This window comes from Hippocampus bargibanti, linkage group LG22 (assembly GCF_051943395.1).
Source record: "Hippocampus bargibanti isolate YZ-2025 linkage group LG22, ASM5194339v1, whole genome shotgun sequence".
Lineage (NCBI taxonomy): Eukaryota > Metazoa > Chordata > Actinopteri > Syngnathiformes > Syngnathidae > Hippocampus > Hippocampus bargibanti.
The window spans coordinates 5,344,205-5,368,153 of record NC_142755.1 but is presented as its reverse complement, the minus strand read 5'-3'; the positions used below and the strand labels follow the sequence as shown (position 1 = coordinate 5,368,153).

The 23,949-nt window shown below is 41.6% G+C and overlaps 3 protein-coding genes across 3 annotated transcripts; 1 reads left to right on the top strand and 2 right to left on the bottom strand.

Annotated features, from left to right (window-relative positions):
• Nucleotides 1-335: 335 nt before the first annotated feature.
• pus7l (pseudouridine synthase 7 like) lies at nt 336-8,356 on the bottom strand. The gene is given in 9 exon segments (XM_088989181.1): nt 336-2,234; nt 2,305-2,358; nt 3,660-3,777; nt 3,859-4,024; nt 4,995-5,079; nt 6,444-6,542; nt 6,608-6,824; nt 6,899-7,074; nt 7,076-8,356. Coding segments are annotated over 9 exon segments (2,064 nt in total). The 5' UTR covers nt 7,928-8,356; the 3' UTR covers nt 336-1,937.
• A 518-nt stretch (nt 8,357-8,874) lies between these two features.
• Nucleotides 8,875-11,232, bottom strand: phax (phosphorylated adaptor for RNA export). The gene is made up of 2 exons (XM_088988949.1): nt 11,083-11,232; nt 8,875-10,997 (listed from the first exon to the last, which is right to left on the bottom strand). The coding sequence occupies exon 2, from the start codon at nt 10,993-10,995 to the stop codon at nt 9,808-9,810; it is 1,188 nt and encodes a 395-aa protein (XP_088845075.1). The 5' UTR covers nt 10,996-10,997; nt 11,083-11,232; the 3' UTR covers nt 8,875-9,807.
• Nucleotides 11,233-11,800: 568 nt separating this feature from the next.
• pmpcb (peptidase, mitochondrial processing subunit beta) lies at nt 11,801-18,329 on the top strand. The gene is made up of 13 exons (XM_088988692.1): nt 11,801-11,905; nt 12,918-13,055; nt 13,215-13,301; nt 14,581-14,710; nt 14,785-14,983; nt 15,052-15,131; nt 15,204-15,316; nt 17,040-17,183; nt 17,285-17,445; nt 17,506-17,591; nt 17,673-17,761; nt 17,838-17,913; nt 17,980-18,329. Exons 1-13 carry the CDS (start codon nt 11,822-11,824, stop codon nt 18,042-18,044), a joined length of 1,452 nt encoding a protein of 483 aa, XP_088844818.1. The 5' UTR covers nt 11,801-11,821; the 3' UTR covers nt 18,045-18,329.
• Nucleotides 18,330-23,949: the final 5,620 nt, after the last annotated feature.

The window sequence follows — 23,949 nt, the reverse complement described above, 5'->3', positions numbered from 1 at the left end:
CCAGTGCCAGGGTTTTTGTCATTGTCACTCAAATTCCAGGACCCACATAATATTGAGTTTCAGGACTATATAAACATTAAATGCAACGTAAGAAACCTTAGACTCTCTTTTTTCATCAGGAAAAAAAAGTTCATTCCTTAGTTATATGGGTCTGGAGTTATATGAACTTGAAATGGGGGCGGATGTACAAAAGGTAAACACTGCCCACTCGTGGGAGGGGAAAAACATTGCCAGAGGTCTGACCAGCACTTTCTGCAAGAAAAAAACAAAACCTGAACAAATTCGGGAATGACTTTACCAATTTATTTATATTTATTTATTTCATATTTGTCATTGTACTTTTTGTTGTATTTTCTTTCTTTATTTGTTGTATTTAATCTTTTTTTTTCGAGCGCATTTTTTTCAGATTTCATCGTTTTAGTATTAGTTTTTTTTCTTCATTTTTTTTCGATATAGATCTGTAGTTATATGAGCTTGAAATGAGGGCGGCTGTCCACAATACAATGCAATACATGCGTATTGGTTTATATAGCGCTTGAACAACAGCTAAAGCTAGAACAACGCGCTAACATGGAAAAAAGAGAAATACTGCCCCCTTGTGGAAAGGAAAAAAAACATCGCCAAAGCCAGCGCTTTATCGGCACCCAAACAAGAAAAGAAAACAAAACCCAAACAAATGGCACTCTGTTATATTTTTAATCCCCGAATGAATTCGGGAACGGCAGCAAATGAATGAATTAATTAGCTCATGTATTTATTTATGTATTTTATGAATTAATTTCTTTCATTATTTTTTATGTATTGTTTTAATTTTATTTTAGTTGTATTTTATTTTTATTTAATTATTTTTTTACCAATTTCTTTCTCTATTTAATTAATTGATTTATTTTTTATGTATTGTTTTATTTTTATTTTAGTTGTATTTTATTTAATTGTTTTTTCAACCATATTTCATCGATTTAATATTCGTATTAGTTTTAGTTTTTTTTTTTTCTTTATTTTTTTTTTATAGGTCTGGAGTTATATGAGCTTGAAATGAGGGCAGCTGTCCAAAAATACAATACAATTGAGTTCTAGGACAGTAAACATTCAATGTAACGTAAGAAATCTTAGACTCTCTTCTTTCATCAGAAAATAAGAGTTAATTCCTAAATGATATGGGTCTGGAGTTATATGAGCTTGAAATGAGGGTGGCTGTCCAAAATACAATGCAATACATACTTATTGCCTTTAACAACAGCTGAAGCTAAAACAAAGTGCTAACATGGAAAAAAAAAGGAAAATGCTGCCACCTTGTGGATGGGGAAAAAAAACAATTGACTGAGGCCATGGCCAGCGCTTTATCGGCACCCAAACAAGAAAAAAAAAACCAAAACCTGAACAAATTCGGGTATAGCACTCTCTACGTCATATTTTCAATTACTGGATAAATTCGGTAATGGCAGTGAATGAATGAATTAATTCGCTTATGTATTGTTTTATTTTTATATTAGTTGTATTTAATTATTTTTTCTACCACATTTTTTGAAGATTTCATCGTTTTATTATTATTATTAGAATGAGTTAATCGAGGGCTGGGTGGGGTCACAACGATAAAATTAAAAAAAAATTGAGAACCCCCCCCCCCCCCCAAATACTCTATTGTAACACTGCTGCGGTGCAATTTGAGATTATTAATAATAATCCATTTCATTTTTAAGCGCCTTTCAAAACTCTCAAGGACACTTTACAGTCACAGGATTATTTCCACGTTGCGCTAATCACATGACTAGGCCCACAACCATTTTTTGTTGCAACGTATATGCTCTTTTTTTTTTGTCTATTTCTCTATCCGTGTAACAAAAAAAATGTTTTTAACATGTCCGTATATGTATTTGTCATTTCACAAAACAGAAGCGATGCACACCACCCACGAGAAGACCCAACAAAATAAAAGTCTAGAGATCACACTTCATGATCTCTCTGAGGCAAACGGTGGCGTAGCACGAGGACTCCAGGTCAAAGTTCAAGGTGAGCGCGAGCGATCCATCGGGCTCGCCGCCGTCCCGGAGCTGGTAGCTGAGGTTACACAGGTTAGCCAACAGGGGGCGGTAGCAACCGGGAACGTTCATCTTGAGCCCGCCCACCCGGAAGCGACAGTTATCCAGGCCGTCTCTGGCCAGTCTCTGGCGGTACCAGGAGCCCACGGCGTTCTCCGGGTACTTGACGGTGTTTCCAGGCATGGGCAGCAGAACCTGACGGGGAACCACTTTTGACTTCGGAAACCCAACCGGGAAAAATATTAAAATATTATCGGCGCCATACCTGAGCGAGGGTGTAGGTTCCCTGTTGCTCTTCTTCTCGCGTCACCACGTGGATCTGAGAAAAAGAAACAGAGCCGTGAATTTTAGAAGCCCTGTCACCCCCTCCTCCTTCCCGTTGACCATTTCATAATAATAATAATAATAATAATAATAATAATAATAATAATAATACATTTCATTTATAAGCGCCTTTCAAAACTCTCAAGGTCACTTTACAGTCACAAGATAATTTTTTTCTATGGGTGAGCAGCGGCAGCCACACGCGCCAGCGTTCACTCAACCCGGAAGTAACTCAAATAGAAAGAAAGGTATCTAGATAGCTAATAAATAGATAGCGAATGGATATCTAGCTAATAGATAGCTAGATAGGTAGCTAATAGATATCAAGCTAATAATAATCCATTTCATTTAGAAGGGCCTTTCAAAACTCTCAAGGTCACTTTACAGTGGCAGGATCAGTTTTTCTGTGGGTGAGCAGCGGCAGCCACACGCGCCAGCGTTCACTCAATCCGGAAGTTAATAGATAGAAAGCTACCCAGCCAGCTAGTAGATAGCTAATAAATAGCCAACAGATAGCTAGCCACCTAGATAGCTCTATAGCCAATAGCTAGCTCGCCAGATAGTTAGCTAATACACTGAATGTCACTATTAAATACACAGATAGAAATCTAGCTAGCCAGCTAGTAGATAGCTAATATATAGCCAAAACAGATAGCTAGCCATTTAGTTAGCTATGTAGCTCACTAGATATATAGTTAGTTTGCCCATACACTGAATGTCACTATTAAATACAGATAGAAAGTTAGCTTGCCAGATAGTTAGCTAATACACTGAATGTCCCTATTAAATACACAGATAGAAATCTAGCTAGCCAGCGAGTAGATAGCTAGTAGATAGCCAAAACAGATAAGTACTTAGATAGCTAGCCATTTAGTTAGCTATGTAGCAAGCTAGATATATAGTTAGTTAGCTAATACACTGAATGTCACTATTAAATACACAGATAAAAAGTTAGCTAGCAAGATAGTAGATAACTAATAGATAGCCAAAACAGATAGCTACATAGTGAGCCACCTAGATAGCTCTATAGCTAATAGCTAGCTAGATAGTTAGCTAATACACTAAATGTCACTCTTAAATACACAGATATAAAGCTATCTAGCCAGCCAGTAGATAGCTAATAGATAGCTTGATAGCTATCTGTTTTGGCTATCTATTAACTAGGTAGCCAGCTATATAGTAGCTAGCTAGCTAATAGATAGCGAGCTAGATAGCTAATAGATAGCTAGCTATGGAGCCAGCTAGATAGATAGCGAGCTAGATAGCTAATTATTGATCGCCAGCTAAGTATTTTACCCCTGGCGCCACGCCGTCGTCCGCGGCTTCGGTTTCTCGCCGCGTCCACACCAGGTCTCCCGTTCGCACGCGGTGACCCAACGTGGCTAACCTGTGCGCCACCGCCTCGTTCCAAACTCTGTGTCGGTTATAAAAAGTCGATCAAAGACTCCGCCGGAAGAGCAACAAAAAAAAAAAAAAATAACAGAATTGGGCTGACCTGCTGCAGTAGGCGTGCGGGTAGAAAAGTCGCATGCCGTGCGGTAGGCTGAGCCAAGCTTTGGCGCAGCCGTCCGGGCCGGTGCCATAGCGGTTCAGGGCGCGGAGCATCAACCGCTCCCTGGCTTTGGACGCCGGCATTAACGCCAAGGACTCCTTTGCATTATCTGGAAGAATCACACCCGCGCTATTAACTCATTTGCTGCCATTACCGAATTGTTAAGTATGACGTGGTGCGCCATTCATGAATTTGTTCGGGTTTTGGTCGATAAAGCGTTGGTCAGACCTCTGTCAATGTAATTCACCTTCCACAAGGGGGCACCATTTACCTTTTTTTCCATGTTCGTGCTTTGTTAGTTTCAGCTGTTGTTTAAGCGCTATACAAATCAATATGCATTTTGTACAGCCGCCCCCATTTCAAACTCAGATAACTCCAGACACATATACTTAGGAATTAACTCATTTTTCTGATGATAGCTTTGTTGTAGCTTCAGCTATTGTTAAAGCGCTATGTAAACCAATATGTATGTATAGCATTGTATTTTGGACAGCCGCACCCATTTCAAACTCAGATAACTCCAGACACATATACTTAAGAGGGAAACATTTCCCTTTTTGCTATCTTAGCGCTTTGTTCCAGCTTCAGCTTTTGTTAAAGCGCTATATAAATCAATATGTATTTTGTACAGCCGCCCCCATTTGAAGCTCATATAACTCCAGACCTATATAATTTAGGAATTAACTCTTTTTTTTCTAATGAAATTAGAGTCTAAGGTTTCTGACGCTATATAAACCAGTATGTATTTATTGCATTGTATTTTGGACAGCCACCCTCATTTCAAGCTCATATAACTCCAGACCCATATAATTTAGGAATTAACTTTTTTTATGATGAAAGAAGACATTTTAAGGTTTCTTATGTTGCATTGAATGTTTATGTAGTCCTAAAACTTAATATTCTGTGGGTTCAAGTGACAGGGACAAAAACCCTGGTGGGACGGTGGACACCTTTTTTTGCACATTTGTCTGGCAGTGAATGAGTTAAAAATATCATCACATCAATCCCAGGATGCTAATTTGATTGGTTGATTTTTCTGCAATGTTAGCAGCAGGTAAGCGAGGCGGCAAGGGACACACCAGTCTGGAGGAAGTGTCTTTTGGCTCGGCTGGGAGGATCGTCGCCGTCGTCCTCGGGACTGAAGAACAAGCGGACGGCGTTCACCTTGAACGTAAAGACAACGGACGGCGTACGTTGAGGGACAAAACAGGACAGGAATTGGGAATTTCGTTTCAAAGATGGTGAGTCAAGTTACATTTTTGGAAACTCATTTTGAGAACACTTCTGAAAACTGAAAAAAATGTGGTCAAAAAACTAGTTAAATAAAAAAAAAATAACATAAAAATAAAACAATACATATACAATAAATTAAAAAACTAACATAAAAATAAAACTATACATTTAGAATAAATAAAAAAAACTAACATAAAAATAAAACTACATTTAGAATAAATAAAAAATATTGTTAAATAAATACATAAGCTATTTAATTAACTCATTCACAGCCATTGCCGAATTTGTTCAGGTTTTATCTTTTCATGCTTGGGTGCTGATAAAGTGCTGGCCATGGCCTCTGGCAATGTTTTTTCTTTTCACACATTATTTTTTCAATGTTACCGCTTTGTTCCAGCTTTAGCTGTTGTTAAAGCGCTATATGAACCAATATGTATGTATTATATTTTATTATGTACATCCGCCCCCATTTCAAGCTCAGATAACTCCAGCCCTAAATAACTTAGGAATTAACTTTTTTTCTGATAAAAGCTTTGTCGCAGCTTCATCTGTTGTTAAAGTGCTATATAAACCAATATGTATTCTATTGTGTTTTGTACAGCTGCCCCTATTTCAAGGTCAGATAACTCCAGGCCCGCGTAACTTAGGAATTAATATTTTTTTTTTTCTGATAAAAGCTTTGTTACAGCTTCATCTGTTGTTAAAGCGCTATATACACCAGCATGAATAACATAGTATTTTGTACAGTTGCCCCAATTTCAAGCCCAGATAACTCAAGCCCTAAATAACTTAGGAATTAACTTTTTTCCTGATAAAAGCTTTGTCGCAGCTTCATCTGTTGTTGCAGTGCAATATAAACCAATATGTATGTATTCTATTGTGTTTTGTACAGCTGCCCCCATTTCAAGCTCAAATAACTACAGACCCATATAAATTAGGAATTAACCATTTTTTTCTGATTAAAGCTTTGTTTCAGCTACATCTGTTGTTAAATATAAATCAATGTTTTGCATTGTATTTTGTACATACGCCCCATTTCACGCTCAGATAACTCCAGACCTATATAACTTAGGAATTAACACTTTTTTTCTGATAAGAGAAGACAATCTAAGGTTTCTCACGCTAAATTGAATGTTTATGTAGTCCTACATCTCAATATTGTGTGGGTTTTTGGAATTTGAGTGACGATGGATGACAAAAACCCTGGCACTGGAGTGGACACATTTTTGCACATCGTCTGGCAGTGAATGAGTTAAGATGGGCAGCTGGGGGAACCAAACGGCAACGCTACTCACCATGTCTTCTTTGAGTAAAGCCAATCCCACCAAGTCCGACTGAACGCTTTGGCCCGTCCCGAACCTCTGCGGCCCGTAATAGTTGACAAATCCCCTGACCTAAACCCCACAAAGAATTGCCATCAAGTCCAAGAAAATCCCCTTGGATCAGACCCGCCTCCTACCCGAACATTCTGCAGCGCTTCCTCCACCAATCCGACAAGGCGGCGACGCGTCTCGTCACGCGAGAGCGCCTCGTCGTTGCCGCGCGATTTGAGATCGCGCACCACCAGGTCAAAATGGTTTCCGCGCAGTCGTCCCAGTTTCAGCGGCTCGGCCGCCGGGCGAATGTACGAAATGCGCATCCCTCGTTTCTCCAACTCTGCTCGCTTTTCCAGCAAGCTAGCGGGGAAAGATTTCAATTTTTATTGATTTATTTATTTATTTATTTATTTATTTCGGCAGGGTGTCGTTACCGTTGAGGCGAGACCTTCTTGACCACCATGGATTGGTAGGTGAGCGCTCGTTTGTCCTTGACGCCGGCGTAGCTGAAATCGGACGGCAGCACGCCGAGTGTCGCCGCCATGTAGCTGATGGCCTCCAGCGTCTCCAGGTTTTCCTTACACAGAGTGAACGCTAGAAGAAAGAGCGAACCCCGGTGAGGGAACGCTCGCCGAATAATATTTCGGGCACGCCGGCTCACCCGTGTAGACGTCCTCCTCCCGACGCTCCTCGGCGCTCCTCTTCTTGGGTCTCCCTCGCTCCCTGAGTCGCACGGAAATGGCGGTCCTCTCCTGTTGATTGAAGCTCTTGGTCTCCACCAGTTTCCCAAAACGCCGATTGAGGAAGTGGTGCACGGCCGTGCGGTGCTCCTTGTCGTCGTCGGGGTAAAACGTGTAGGACGAATCGTGCGCTTTGGCGTCGATGAAGCGGAAAAAGTCTTCCGCCTCCTCCTCGCTGACCAGCTGGGAAAGCTCCCTGTAATCCGGGTCCTCCCTCACTCTGATCTCGGGCTGGATGGTGACGGTCATCAGGAAGGGGAAGCGGTGTCGGACGGCCCGGTGAACGTTGGCTCGCTGGTATTTGTCGGTGAAGGATCCCAGGGAGAGCTCCTTGCGGCCCGACTCGTCGCCCTCCTCCGCCTCGTCACGAAGATTCAACACGAACCGTTCCAGTTGTTCGCTCACCGCCTGACCCAAGACGATGCTCAAGTCTAAGCCGTCTGGACTGGAGATGGTCAAATCGAACCTGCAGTCGCCTGCCAAATCGCCATCCTCCGAACCGTGGTGGTTATGATCCTGTTTGCCGCTCCCGCTGCGCTTGTCCGAGCATCGGGGAGCCTGCTCGGCCGCTCCTGTATTCACCTGCCGTCCATCGGTGTCGATCTCAGTCACCACAAAGTCTCGGATGAACTTTTTAATATTTCCAAGAAACCCCTCGTGGTTTGAGATGAAGCACGCAGGTACGTTGGCGCCATCGCCGCCCCGCTTCATTGTCGTTGTCATCCGGACAAATCACCCGCGGGGGAAATCAATGTGGGGAAACCGTCGACCGGAAATCGGTTCGACTGCAGATGTTAGCAATGTATTTGGAACAGACGCCCCATATTTTACACAAAAGATAGCCGCGCGATGTAGCGCAATTGTTCCAGTGCAGTCATACGACAGAGATCAATAAGCGCCGAGTAACGGGATTGCGGGGAGGAAAAAACGCGGCCCTCTCCCAAACAAAACCAATCCAAAAAAACGTCAATTCATTGAGAAGCGTGTTTTCGAGGAGCTCGCTGGTGGCACGTAAACAAAACAACAGCAACGCACGCTCAGTCCTCCGCTTCCGGGGCATGTGATACGTCACGTGACCGTTTTCTTAAAGGGGCAGTCAAGTGCCCTATGTGTTTGACTCCGATTTAAAAACAAACGAATGTCAAATGAATGCAAGGAGGGTCTCAAAGCCATAATCATAAGAATTGGTTTAAATAATGTCCAAAACAATGTTAAACTATGCAATACTACTATATACTAAATACTATACTACAATTACTTTCGTTCAGGCAGACGAGCCAATGACCATTACACCTTAAATTATTAACGTGAATGTGCGTTTCGTCTGTGTAAACTCTCAGTCGTACAGGAGTGGTCCATCCATGAGAAGGTTTCTTCAGTCGTCATCTGTACAAAAGTGAAGGTTTATATATAAATGGGGCCGATACGACCAGTCAGACTTTAGTTCGCTGACGAAGCCTCTTGGATAGGAGGCGAAACGTCCGAAACCTTCACTTTTGTACAGATGACGACTGAAGAAACCTTCTCATCGGTGAATGTGCGTTTGTTACACCAATAATTGATTGCTTTATTTGAGACAAATAAACAAGGAACAAACTTCCATTGATTTTTTTTATTGAGAAAAAAAACTAGCATTTCCAATGTTTTGGGCTTTAAACTGTTTATTATAGGATAGGAAAAATCCGCTGTTACGCTCACGTAAAGGGAGCGCCATTTTATTTCGAAACTTGTGGTGATGACGTCGAAATCCCGTTTCGCGAGACTTCGGGCGTGGCCACAAGCGGAATCAGTTGGATTGTATTTTTACTGTTTCTTTATTAGTCTCGCAGTGGATACATTTACATTTAATAACAGCAAAGCAACAAGGAAATCGACCCTTGAATTCGCTTAGTAAATTGTTTCACCTGTTTACTCTGCACAAGCCTCGTAAATTCGGCACAGTCGAGCATATCAATATTGATTGATCTGTGAGTATCTACCGCCATCTTACGGGCAAACATTACATATTAGTTTCCTATTTTACAACAGATTATTTACTTCCAGACGATGGCTTTTTTTAGGTGTTCAATTACCTTACATGATTCGGCGTATACTTCCGCCTAAAAAAAGACACTGTAAGTAAAGAATCTGTTGTAACTTAGATATCAAGTAGATTGTATGAATTTAAAACAACAATTTCCGTTTCCTGCTGCCATTTTGGAAATACCACCTAGTGATCTCATTCGTTTGTATCTACCGCCATCTTGCGGACAAACCCCAACATTACAATTTCGTTTCCCCCTCCTGCTTTTTGGGAAATGCCACACAGCGATCTCATTCATTTTCAGCAATGTTACCCAACTATTCTTTATTACATAAATCACAAATTATCCAAACAAAACTATTAGAAAGGCCTTAACAGGTCATTAAAAATAAAATGTATGCAAATTTAACGTTATGCTAGATTCGGTCAAGATTAGCTTATGCAGTGATTTGTGACCTTTTTGTGTGTTTGTTTTTGCAATGTGGAACTTAGGAACAAGAAAAAAAAAAACATGCAAGTTCCAAAAAGGAAGGATGGGCGTTTAACATGTGACTATGAATGCTTTGGTAAATTATAAATTTCAGAAGACCTCCAAGTCCCCCGAATTGTACACTACCGGCGTCTCCTCCGCACCCACGGCGTGCTCGACCTCTTGACCTTCCTCTTCCTCTTTTGCGGCCTCTTCCAACGCCTCCAAAGCCTCGTTGGTATCGCTGGCGAAAGTCTCCCTGGAGACATCGTCGTGTTCCTGCAGGTTGAGCGTGCTGATAGCCTGTTTCATCTTTTTAGCCACCAAGTGTCGCCTCCTCTTCTGAGCTGCTTTTTTGCTCTTCTGATCCTTCTGACTCTCATCGAAAAAGATCTCTCTTATCTGGGACCGGGAAACGCCGGGCGTGTTCTTCAAAAGGTTGAGGTAGACCCCGCCGGGCGTGCGTCGTCGGCTGCCGTCCATGGTGTAGACGCCACCCTTTTCCTCCAAGGTGGCTGTCTCGCCCAGCAGCTCGATGGCCTTTTTTGTCCCGATGACCCTCACCACACGTTCTATCAGATCTTTTTTAGGTTCTTGTAGCCTGTACACAATCTCATCCACCACTTTGTCCTCTGGGTCATCTTCGGTGATGTCATAGCGGCCTTTAATGTCCATTTCGGCTAAAGGCCCGAGTCTCTCTTTCACTGGTCTTTTCCGCTTGGCGTCTCCTCCTGCCTTCTCCTCTGACCCGTGGCCTTTCATGAAGTCATCCAACTGCTCATCCAGCATGTTCACCTCCCCTTCATCTTGTTGCCGTTTCTCCATCTGCCTCTCCTTCTCCATGATTTTTTGAGCCAACACATAGTTGTAGGTCTCCACGTTTCTATCAGACATGGAAATCTCCCCCTCCATGCCAAAGAGGCACAGTTCTGCAGCCACGGCATCCTGGCACTGCTCTTGCACCACGGAGCCCCAAATGTTGTTCACCTTGCGGCCAGTGAGTGCGCATGCGTCGCGGTTCGGCGCCGGTCGGGCAATGGCTGGGGGTGGTTGGCGAGTGTTGGAGACTTTGTGACGCTTGCGCCGCAGGGCGCTGCAGTCTTCATCGGACGAGTCCGGGTCGCTGTCGCTAGAATCCGGCTGCCGGAGGGAGTTTCTGTAGGAAGCTGGAGGTGGCAAAGACTGACCGCTCGAGGCTGTTTGTTGCAAAGGTCGGGCTGGCCCCGCCCCCGCGGCGGTTTTCATCTCGGACTCTGACTCGGAACCATTAATCTCCCCATCTTCCAGATCGCTGTCCATTTCTGAAAGCCACAACAAAGACGACAGCCGTGAACGACATTGTGATTTTTAGCACACTAATTTGGATTTGTTTCCATCGCGAATTACCTGCAAATGATCGTTCAATACGTACACTCGCGATTTGCTATTCAGATGTGCATCAAGCTATTTTAGCCGCTTCACTCTAGTGGCAACGATACCAAACTTCCTGAGGAAAACTGGCGCTATGATAATGCGTCACTTCCGCCGGCGTTACTGTAAATGTCTTACCGATATTGCAGCTGCACCCGGAACGTCAGTTCTGACACAATTTTACATTTCAATACGTGTTTACAATTTAGAACAGTAATTGAAAAAAAAATAAGAAAAAAATAAGAAAAAACAAAAATCCCATGCGGAACAACATAAACGGAAGCGGATGTGACATCCAACTGACGAAAACCGTTTGGGACAACAGTGACCTCGACAATTTCTTTAAGAGTGCAGCATAAAGTTTAGTATTTGGAAGAGGACTTTTAAAAAGAAAAAGGCGAACAAAATCCCTATGAATAACAAACAAGTGGAAATGTATTATTACTTGACGACGCAGGCGGATGACACGCAACTTCCGGTTGCTTGGTCTGAGCAATACGGCGGTCTCCTTTGAATTACGCGACATTCTTTTCAACCAAACTAATTGCGATATATGTATGAAAACACTTCTCCAATACTCGTTTAAAAACAAAAGAAAAGGCGAACAAAATCCCATGCACATCACACAAAGAAGCGGAGGTGACGTTTCCAACGGAAGTGGACAGGCATTTAAATAGTTTGTTGTGACGTTACATCCGGTTTGGTCTCTGGCAAGATGGCGGTTCCTTTGCGTTTGCTACGTTCCACGCGGAATTGTTTCTTCCGAAAATCGTATTTGGAGAACGGCTACATCACCAGAGTAAGGATAATTTGTTACCGGATATCATTTTGAGCTGAACTATGTTCGATATATGTTTCAATACACTTCTCCAAGACGATGGGCGTCGAATTAGTTATCGCGTCGTCGAGCCTAGCTAAGGTGGTTAGCACAATTGTTTGTAGCCATGCAGTGCAAGGCCTTTCGTAAAAATTACGAGTTAAACTCAAACTTGCGTCAATGTCGGCTACTCGCCGTCCCCATAAATGATTACAATTCCCGTTTAAAAGTGGTAGTACGCCGTACATTTTTCGAAATAATAAAAAAAAGAACCCTTAACAAGCGGAAATGCAGACAGTTCACTGCGCATGCGCACAGCAGTTGAGACCAGCTGGATGTGAGCCAAAATGGTCTTCTGTAAGATAGATTCATAATAATAAATAAATAAAATGTTTTATTTATTTTATCTATCTTACAAAAGACCATTTTGGCTCACAGCCAGTTGGTCGCAACTGCTGTGCGCATGCCCAGTAAGCTGTCTGCATTTCCGCTTGTTATTTTTTTTTCATTTCAAAAAAATGTACGGCGTACTACCACTTTTAAACGGGAATCGTAATCATTTATAGGGACGGCGATTACACCATACATTATTTGAAATGATTAATAAAACGTATCAGTCAGGAGTTTGTTGATAGCTATTTTTGTCAATCCATAGGAATGTACGTTAGATGTGCACATTTCAAGTTACTAACAATGTCTTACAATTCGTTGTAAGACATAGTACAATTCATTGTACTTTTAAATATAATATTAAATGTTTGGTTGATAAAATATTTATATTTTTGTTTTCTTAAAATACGAACAAACATTTTCATGATTGACAGGTGGAAATATAGGTATCTTTTAGTATAGTATATCTTTGACATTGATCAACATTTGTATGGTGTTTTTAACTTCATTTTAATATCATAAACACAGTAACACATTTGTCATAATTGTATCCATTTTAACATTTTAAAACTTCACTTTGCAATTTTTTTTTGTCTTTTCGTAGTTCACCGCTGGACCCCGCCGACTGTTGAGCGCACAGGCCGCTCACCAAGTAGCTTTAAATGTCCCTGAAACGAAGGTGACCACTTTGGAAAATGGACTCCGCGTGGCTTCTGAGGACTCTGGGCTTTCTACGTGCACGGTGGGTTTGTAATTGTTGAAAATATGATATATGGCTTTAAAACAGTGAGGCCCTTAAGGACCACAGTTCGTCACCCCTGGAATAAACCATAATATGCAGATCCTGGTGACCATCCCGTGGCTCAAATCGCTTCTTATAACACCAAGCGTCTGCTTTCAGGTTGGCCTGTGGATCGACGCCGGCAGCCGTTATGAGAACGAAAGAAATAACGGCACCGCTCATTTTTTGGAGCACATGGCGTTTAAGGTAAGACAGATAAATGTGAATCGCATTGGATGTTATTATGATTATTTTTTGCATACCTGCCAACTACTCCCGTTTTGCATCAACTTGTCAAATATGAAAATATGATTGGATTGGATGTACCTTAATTCGTGTCGCAGTGGAGGAATTTACATTTCACGGCAGCAAAGGGATGAAAGGAAGAGGAAAGAAAGAAATAGAAAAACAAAATAACAGCAGCTGCTGGAAAGGCGGCCCCTCTCACGGCGCCATCTTGAAGTCAAAAGAACCCAAAAAAATTAAATAACAAATAATATGACAAATGTTGATCAATGTCAAAGATATGCTTTAGTTTGTTTGCTACTATTTTAAGAAAACAAAACAGAAATATTTTACACTTTAATGACCTTTCACTTTTTTGTTTATTAACTGACATCAGAAAAACGTTTTATAGCATCTAAAATACCCAAAACACGCAGTATGATATTTTTAGTCAAATGCAAAACACCAATAACAATGACTTAAAGTGTCCAAAAGCTGCAAAAAAAAAAATACATTTTCAGAAAGTCCCGCCCCCGGTTTGTGACGTCACGCCAAGACGTCTTGCATTGCTGGAGAATCCAAACAATGGCTTCAGATTCGGAGAATATGCTTTCTTGTTACTCATCCAGTTATGAATATGATTCAAATAGTTCTGAAGAGGAAAGCATACATGTTTGCAATTGATTAAATAATTTATTCCGTGCCATTTTGAGGCAACATTGGGGGGAAATGTATCACCAAAAAAGAGGCAGAAAATGGCGACCAAGCTCCATGTGAGGAATTAATCAGCCCGTTTCCACAGGCTGATAAATTCCTTATATGGAGCTTGGTACTATCGATATAACCGATATCGATATAACGAGACTTTACTGTATGTTCTTTGTTGTAGAGCATTTTCCACAAATTGAATTTGTCCAAAGCAAAAAAAAAATATTTGAATCTAATGTAAATAAATATGAATGATATTACAGCGAAAATAAAACATGGTAAAGCTGAACTGATTTCAAAATAAAATTCCACATGACCGGAACTTTTGTTTCTTCTTGAGACTTTTCACACTAACTTGTTTTCTCGGTGCTTGACTTCGGAAAATTTGTTATCATTAGCATTACTGCTGATATTTAATGACGAAAACGAAATGGAAAATATCTCAAAATTATATTGAATAATTTTTGTATGTCGTACACATTGAAAAAATTGCAAAAATGGTACAGAATAGGTCAAAAGACATCCGGTTGACAGGGATGCTTTTGTGTGACAGGGCACCAGGAAGCGTTCTCAGCTCGACCTGGAGTTAGAAATTGAGAACATGGGCGCCCACCTCAATGCCTACACATCCCGGGAGCAGACTGTTTACTACGCCAAGGCCTTCTCCAAGGACCTTCCGCGAGGTAGGTCGACTCAAAAGTGTCATTCGTGCACTTTGGACTCCGAATCCATCCACGTGCCCTTATTTTTGCGACAGCCGTGGAGATCCTGGCCGACATCATCCAGAACAGCCGCTTAGGCGAAGCGGAGATCGAGAGGGAACGGGGCGTCATCCTGCGGGAGATGCAGGAAGTGGAGACCAACTTGCAGGAGGTGGTCTTCGATTACCTCCACGCCACCGCGTACCAATCCACGGCTCTGGGCAGGACCATTCTGGGCCCCACGGAGAATATCAAGTACGGTGGGCGGCCGCTCAAGTCGAGACGTCGCCGCCCTACCGCGTCTGACGACGCTTCCGTTGCAGGAGCATCAGTCGAGGCGATCTGGTGGAGTACATCACCAGTCACTACAAAGGGCCTCGAATCGTGCTGGCTGCAGCGGGAGGTGAGAACTTTTGCGGGCCCCACGACACCCGTCGCTTGTCCCCGACTGATGTTGAAAAAATGTTCCATGCAGGAGTTTCCCACACGGAGCTTATTGACCTGGCCAAGTACCACTTTGGGAAGCTTCTTGGACCCTACGACAGCGACGCCCTGGCACCGCCTGCCTGCCCCTTCACAGGAAGTGAGGTAAAAAAAAAATATGACCATGTATAGTAAGGCGTTTTTACCCCGAAAAAAAACACCATGTATAGCACATGTGTCAAAGTCAAGGCCCGCCACATCATTTTTTTCGGCCCGCGAAAGCAAATCAAACTTGTTAAATTCCATGATGATTGCTAAAATCTGAGCCAAAATTTCATATTTTTGGATGTCAGCCACAATAAAAGTCATTATTCTTGACTTCAGATTTGAAAACGAGTTATTCATTAATTTGCTGTGTGCTCTATATGTAATATTTGAAGGGATTTCAACATTCTAATGGGTTCCCCAAATTCATAACGGCCCTCGAGAGGAAACCATAACTACAATGTGGCCCGCGGCAAAAAATGACTTTGACACCCCTGATGTATAGTAAGGTGTTATTAGCCAGAAAAAAAGCATCATGTATACCAAAAACAAAAAAAAACGCATGTATAGCAAGGCGTTTTTAGCTGGGAAAAAAAACACCATGCATCGTAAGGCGTTTTTCGACTGAAAAAAAAACACTATGTATAGGAAGCCGTTTTTACCCGGAAAAAAAAAACACATTTTATAGTAAGGCGTTTTTAGCCAGAAAAAAAACCACAATGTATAGTAGGGTGTTTTACCCTGGAAAAAGGTGCTTTTACCCCGAAAATAACGACCATGTGTAGTAAGGCGTTTTTACCCCGAAACAAAACACCATGTATATAGTAAGGTGTTTTTACCCCGAGACAAAAACCGCCATGTTTATATTATAGTAAGGCGTTTTTGCCCCAAAACAAAACACCATGTTTGACATGTATAGTAATACGTTTATATCGCAAAAAAACAAGCATGTATAGTAAGGCGTTTTTAGACCGAAAAAAACAACCATGTATAGGAAGGCGTTTTTACCCCGAAAAAAAAACCGCCATGTTTATAGTAAGGCGTTTTTACCCCGAAAAAAAACCCCACCATGTTTATAGTAAGGTGTTTTTACCCCGAGACAAAAACCGCCATGTTTATATTATAGTAAGGCGTTTTTGCCCCAAAACAAAACACCATGTTTGACATGTATAGTAATACGTTTATATCGCAAAAAAACAAGCATGTATAGTAAGGCGTTTTTAGACCGAAAAAAACAACCATGTATAGGAAGGCGTTTTTACCCCGAAAAAAAAACCGCCATGTTTATAGTAAGGCGTTTTTACCCCGAAAAAAAAACCCCACCATGTTTATAGTAAGGCGTTTTTAGCCAGAAAAAAAACCACTATGTATAGTAAGACGTTTATATCCCGAAAAAAAAACCATGTAGCTGTATAGTGTAAGTAAGCTCTCAGTCATACTGGAGTGGTCCATGGATGAGACGGTTTCTTCAGCCGTCATCTGTACTTTTTTGAAGGTGTCGGACGTTTCGCCTCCTATCCAAGAGGCTTCGTCAGCGAGCTAAAGTCTTACTGGTCCGACACCTTCAAAAAGTACAGATGACGGCTGAAGAAACCTTCTCATCCATGTATATATAGTAAGGGGTTTTACCCTGAAAAAAACCACCATGTAGAGTGAGGCGTTTTTACTCCGAAAAAAAAAAACGGCCATTCATAAGTATGGCGTTTTTCGCTGAAAAGGCGCCCATGTATACGATGCAATTTCACAGGAAGTGAGGTAAAGGGAGCAATCAAAATGGGGTTGGGGTGGAGGCAGCACCGGTTCCACCATCCATTTTCTTGAGCCCTCCTTCAACCCTTTTCAGATCCGCGTGCGCGACGACAAGATGCCGCTGGCTCACATCGCCATTGCCGTGGAGGCGGTGGGGTGGTCCCACCCCGACACCATCCCGCTCATGGTGGCCAACACGCTCATTGGGAACTGGGACCGCTCCTTTGGCGGCGGGGTGGTGAGTAGAGATTTTTTTTCAAAACATTCCCAAAGCCTTTTTCTATATATTTTTAAGTGGAATTTATTGTGGGACGACCCCCCCCCCCCCACCCCTTACAGAATCTGTCGAGCAAACTGGCTCAAATGGCGTGTCAGGGGAACTTATGCCATAGCTTCCAGTCTTTCAACACCTGCTATACCGACACCGGCCTGTGGGGGCTCTACATGGTGTGTGAGCCCGGCACCATCCATGACATGATGCGCTTCACTCAGAAAGAATGGTGAGCTCACACACGCACACACACTTTTCAATGTATTTATTTATTTTTTTGTCCTTCCAGGATGTCGCTTTGCACCAGCGTCACTGAAGGCGAAGTGGCCCGGGCCAAGAATCTTCTCAAGACCAACATGTTGCTGCACCTCGATGGTCGTTCGGAATTGATTAAGAAGATTGACGTTTGTATATTATTTTATATATCTATATATATATATTTTTTCCTCATTCCAGGTTCCACCCCAATCTGCGAGGACATCGGCAGACAAATGTTGTGCTACAGTCGTAGGATCCCGTTGCACGAGCTCGAGACCCGAATTGATGTGAGTGGATGGAAATATGATGACCTGAAGATGGCGTTCATTTTGATACCGTTTAAAAAAAAATATCTTTCAACAGGCCATCAACGCCGCCACCATCAAGGACGTGTGCGCCAAACATATCTTTGACAAAGCGCCTGCCATCGCGGCCATTGGTAACTTTGCTTCTGTTCAGAAAGAATGCAGATCTGAGTTTGACATGTATTTATCTGATTTAACAGGTCCCATCGAGCAGCTTCCTGACTACAACGAGATCCGCAGCGGAATGTTCTGGATGAAGAGCTAAGGAGAGCTGCATTCTCTTTTTTTCCAAATTCCCTTGTCAATGCAAGGCCCCCCCCCCCCCCCTACCCTTCAGGTTGGCGGCCAAAACCTCTGCTCTCACACTGCAGCACTGAATCAGTCCATCCAAAGGCTGTGTAAATGGCAACATAGTTTTTTTGTAAATGAAGACCACATATAAAACAGGACATTATGGTGTTTTTTTTTTTTTTCAGTTTAATGTCCGTTTTTACGTCTTGATGTCAACCTCACCAGTTGCAAACATGTAATTAAAACTTTTTTCTCCTCACCTTGTAGCGCTTCGTGCAGTCGTGTTGCGGCCGGGGCGAGAATCTTGCATACAAGCAGTCGAGTGTGCTGACCCGATGCGCCTTGAGTGCTTGCTTCAGATGCTTCTGTTCCTCCGTTGTCCAGATGCGATTTCATCACGAGCTGTGGCCGGATCAAACAAGTAAGGTGTTTTTAGGTGTTTTTTGTTTAAAAAAACAGCATGTATAGTAAGGCGTTTTTAGGCGAAAAAAAGACCACTTATAGCAAGGCGTTTTGAGGCGATAAAAAGACCACTTATAGCAAGGCGTTTTTAGGCGATAAAAAGACCGCTTATAGCAAGGCGTTTTGAGACGATAAAAAGACCACTTATAGCAAGGCGTTTTGAGGCGTAAAAAAGACCACTTATAGCAAGGCGTTTTGAGGCGTAAAAAAGACCACTTATAGCAAGGCGTTTTGAGGCGATAAAAAGACCACTTATAGCAAGGCGTTTTTAGGCGATAAAAAGACCGCTTATAGCAAGGCGTTTTTAGGCGATAAAAAGACCGCTTATAGCAAGGCGTTTTGAGACGATAAAAAGACCACTTATAGCAAGGCGTTTTGAGGCGTAAAAAAGACCACTTATAGCAAGGCGTTTTTAGGGGTAAAAAAAACCACTTATAGCAAGGCGTTTTGAGGTGTAAAAAAGACCACTTATAGCAAGGCGTTTTTAAGCGTAAAAAAGACCACTTATAGCAGGCGTTTTGAGGCGTAAAAAAGACCACTTATAGCAAGGCGTTTTGAGGCGTAAAAAAGACCACTTATAGCAAGGCGTTTTTAGGCGCATAAAAAAACCACTTATAGCAAGGCGTTTTTAAGCGTAAAAAAAGACCACTTATAGCAAGGCGTTTTTAGGGGTAAAAAAGACCACTTATAGCAAGGCGTTTTGAGGCGTAAAAAAGACCACTTATAGCAAGGCGTTTTTAGACGTATAAAAAAAAAACACTTATAGCAAGGCGTTTTTAAGCGTAAAAAAGACCACTTATAGCAAGGCGTTTTGAGACGATAAAAAGACCACTTATAGCAAGGCGTTTTGAGGCGTAAAAAAAACCACTTATAGCAAGGCGTTTTTAAGCGTAAAAAAGACCACTTATAGCAAGGCGTTTTGAGGCGTAAAAAAGACCACTTATAGCAAGGCGTTTTTAGGGGTAAAAAAAACCACTTATAGCAAGGCGTTTTTAAGCGTAAAAAAGACCACTTATAGCAAGGCGTTTTGAGGCGTAAAAAAGACCACTTATAGCAAGGCGTTTTGAGGCGATAAAAAGACCACTTATAGCAAGGCGTTTTGAGACGATAAAAAGACCACTTATAGCAAGGCGTTTTGAGGCGTAAAAAAGACCACTTATAGCAAGGCGTTTTTAGGCGTAAAAAAGACCACTTATAGCAAGGCGTTTTGAGGCGATAAAAAGACCGCTTAGAGCAAGGCGTTTTGAGGCGTAAAAAAGACCACTTATAGCAAGGCGTTTTGAGGCGATAAAAAGACCACTTATAGCAAGGCGTTTTTAGGCGTAAAAAAAGACCACTTATAGCAAGGCGTTTTGAGACGATAAAAAGACCACTTATAGCAAGGCGTTTTGAGACGATAAAAAGACCACTTATAGCAAGGCGTTTTTAGGCGTAAAAAAGACCACTTATAGCAAGGCGTTTTGAGGCGATAAAAAGACCACTTATAGCAAGGCGTTTTGAGACGATAAAAAGACCACTTATAGCAAGGCGTTTTGAGGCGTAAAAAAGACCACTTATAGCAAGGCGTTTTGAGGCGTAAAAAAGACCACTTATAGCAAGGCGTTTTGAGGCGATAAAAAGACCACTTATAGCAAGGCGTTTTTAAGCGTAAAAAAAGACCACTTATAGCAAGGCGTTTTGAGGCGATAAAAAGACCGCTTATAGCAAGGCGTTTTTAGGCGATAAAAAGACCGCTTATAGCAAGGCGTTTTGAGGCGATAAAAAGACCACTTATAGCAAGGCGTTTTTAGGCGATAAAAAGACCGCTTATAGCAAGGCGTTTTTAGGCGATAAAAAGACCGCTTATAGCAAGGCGTTTTTAGGCGATAAAAAGACCGCTTATAGCAAGGCGTTTTGAGGCGTAAAAAAGACCACTTATAGCAAGGCGTTTTTAGGGGTAAAAAAAACCACTTATAGCAAGGCGTTTTGAGGTGTAAAAAAGACCACTTATAGCAAGGCGTTTTTAAGCGTAAAAAAGACCACTTATAGCAGGCGTTTTGAGGCGTAAAAAAGACCACTTATAGCAAGGCGTTTTGAGGCGTAAAAAAGACCACTTATAGCAAGGCGTTTTTAGGCGCATAAAAAAACCACTTATAGCAAGGCGTTTTTAAGCGTAAAAAAAGACCACTTATAGCAAGGCGTTTTTAGGGGTAAAAAAGACCACTTATAGCAAGGCGTTTTGAGGCGTAAAAAAGACCACTTATAGCAAGGCGTTTTTAGACGTAAAAAAGACCACTTATAGCAAGGCGTTTTTAAGCGTAAAAAAGACCACTTATAGCAAGGCGTTTTGAGACGATAAAAAGACCACTTATAGCAAGGCGTTTTGAGGCGTAAAAAAGACCACTTATAGCAAGGCGTTTTGAGGCGATAAAAAGACCACTTATAGCAAGGCGTTTTTAAGCGTAAAAAAGACCACTTATAGCAAGGCGTTTTGAGGCGTAAAAAAGACCACTTATAGCAAGGCGTTTTGAGGCGTAAAAAAGACCACTTATAGCAAGGCGTTTTGAGGCGTAAAAAAGACCACTTATAGCAAGGCGTTTTTAGGCGTAAAAAAGACCACTTATAGCAAGGCGTTTTGAGGCGTAAAAAAGACCACTTATAGCAAGGCGTTTTTAAGCGTAAAAAAGACCACTTATAGCAAGGCGTTTTGAGGCGTAAAAAAGACCACTTATAGCAAGGCGTTTGGAGGCGATAAAAAGACCACTTATAGCAAGGCGTTTTGAGGCGTAAAAAAGACCACTTATAGCAAGGCGTTTTGAGACGATAAAAAGACCACTTATAGCAAGGCGTTTTGAGGCGTAAAAAAGACCACTTATAGCAAGGCGTTTTGAGGCGATAAAAAGACCACTTATAGCAAGGCGTTTTGAGGCGTAAAAAAGACCACTTATAGCAAGGCGTTTTGAGGCGATAAAAAGACCACTTATAGCAAGGCGTTTTGAGGTTTAAAAAAGACTACTTATAGCAAGGCGTTTTGAGGCGATAAAAAGACCACTTATAGCAAGGCGTTTTTAGGCGTATAAAAAAACCACTTATAGCAAGGCGTTTTTAAGCGTAAAAAAAGACCACTTATAGCAGGCGTTTTGAGGCGTAAAAAAGACCGCTTATAGCAAGGCGTTTTTAGGCGTAAAAAAGACCACTTATAGCAAGGCGTTTTGAGGCGATAAAAAGACCACTTATAGCAAGGCGGTTTTAAGCGTAAAAAAGACCACTTATAGCAAGGCGTTTTGAGGCGTAAAAAAGACCACTTATAGCAAGGCGTTTTGAGACGATAAAAAGACCACTTATAGCAAGGCGTTTTGAGGCGTAAAAAAGACCACTTATAGCAAGGCGTTTTTAGGCGTATAAAAAAACCACTTATAGCAAGGCGTTTTGAGGCGTAAAAAAGACCACTTATAGCAAGGCGTTTTTAAGCGTAAAAAAGACCACTTATAGCAAGGCGTTTTGAGGCGTAAAAAAGACCACTTATAGCAAGGCGTTTGGAGGCGATAAAAAGACCACTTATAGCAAGGCGTTTTGAGGCGTAAAAAAGACCACTTAGCAAGGCGTTTTGAGACGATAAAAAGACCACTTATAGCAAGGCGTTTTGAGACGATAAAAAGACCACTTATAGCAAGGCGTTTTGAGGCGTAAAAAAGACCACTTATAGCAAGGCGTTTTGAGGCGATAAAAAGACCACTTATAGCAAGGCGTTTTGAGGCGTAAAAAAGACCACTTATAGCAAGGCGTTTTGAGGCGATAAAAAGACCACTTATAGCAAGGCGTTTTGAGGTGTAAAAAAGACTACTTATAGCAAGGCGTTTTGAGGCGATAAAAAGACCACTTATAGCAAGGCGTTTTGAGGCGTAAAAAAGACCACTTATAGCAAGGCGTTTTTAGGCGTATAAAAAAACCACTTATAGCAAGGCGTTTTTAAGCGTAAAAAAAGACCACTTATAGCAGGCGTTTTGAGGCGTAAAAAAGACCGCTTATAGCAAGGCGTTTTTAGGGGTAAAAAAGACCACTTATAGCAAGGCGTTTTGAGGCGTAAAAAAGACCACTTATAGCAAGGCGTTTTTAGACGTATAAAAAAAAACACTGATAGCAAGGCGTTTTTAAGCGTAAAAAAGACCACTTATAGCAAGGCGTTTTGAGACGATAAAAAGACCACTTATAGCAAGGCGTTTTGAGGCGTAAAAAAGACCACTTATAGCAAGGCGTTTTGAGGCGTAAAAAAGACCACTTATAGCAAGGCGTTTTTAAGCGTAAAAAAGACCACTTATAGCAAGGCGTTTTGAGGCGATAAAAAGACCACTTATAGCAAGGCGTTTTGAGACGATAAAAAGACCACTTATAGCAAGGCGTTTTGAGGCGTAAAAAAGACCACTTATAGCAAGGCGTTTTGAGGCGATAAAAAAGACCACTTATAGCAAGGCGTTTTTAGGCGATAAAAAGACCGCTTATAGCAAGGCGTTTTGAGGCGTAAAAAAGACCACTTATAGCAAGACGTTTTGAGGCGATAAAAAGACCACTTATAGCAAGGCGTTTTGAGACGATAAAAAGACCACTTATAGCAAGGCGTTTTGAGGCGTAAAAAAGACCACTTATAGCAAGGTGTTTTGAGACGATAAAAAGACCATGTATAGTAAGGCGTTAAAAAGACGTGTAGTAAGGCAATAAAAAGACCATGTATAGTAAGGCGATAAAAAGACCACTTATAGCAAGGCGTTTTGAGACGATAAAAAGACCACTTATAGCAAGGCGTTTTGAGGCGATAAAAAGACCACTTATAGCAAGGCGTTTTGAGACCATGTATAGTGAGGCGTTAAAAAGACCATGTATAGTAAGCCGTTAAAAAGACCATTATAGCAAGGCGTTTTGAGGCGATAAAAAGACCATGTATAGTAAGGCGATAAAAAGACCATTATAGCAAGGCGTTTTGAGGCGTTAAAAAGACCACTATAGTAAGGCGTTAAAAACACCATGTATAGTGAGGCGTTAAAAAGACCATGTATAGTAAGGCGTTTTGAGGCGTTAAAAAGACCATGTATAGTAAGGCGTTAAAAAGACCATGTATAGTAAGGCGTTTTGAGGCGTTAAAAAGACCATGTATAGTAAGGCGTTAAAAAGACCATGTATAGTAAGGCGTTAAAAAGACCATGTATAGTGAGGCGTTAAAAAGACCATGTATAGTAAGGCGTTTTGAGGCGATAAAAAGACCATGTATAGTAAGGCGTTAAAAAGACCATGTATAGTGAGGCGTTAAAAAGACCATGTATAGTGAGGCGTTAAAAAGACCATGTATAGTGAGGCGTTAAAAAGACCATGTATAGTAAGGCGTTAAAAAGACCATGTATAGTAAGGCGTTAAAAAGACCATGTATAGTAAGGCGTTTTGAGGCG

Bases quoted from the DNA above. Each gene is read 5' to 3' on its own strand.
- phax (XM_088988949.1), bottom strand. From the start codon at position 10,995: ATGGACAGCGATCTGGAAGATGGGGAGATTAATGGTTCCGAGTCAGAG.
- pmpcb (XM_088988692.1), top strand. From the start codon at position 11,822: ATGGCGGTTCCTTTGCGTTTGCTACGTTCCACGCGGAATTGTTTCTTC. The intron at 13,056-13,214 runs GTGGGTTTGTAA...GTCTGCTTTCAG, and splicing joins CTGGGCTTTCTACGTGCACG to GTTGGCCTGTGGATCGACGC. The intron at 15,132-15,203 runs GTGAGAACTTTT...TGTTCCATGCAG, and splicing joins CGTGCTGGCTGCAGCGGGAG to GAGTTTCCCACACGGAGCTT.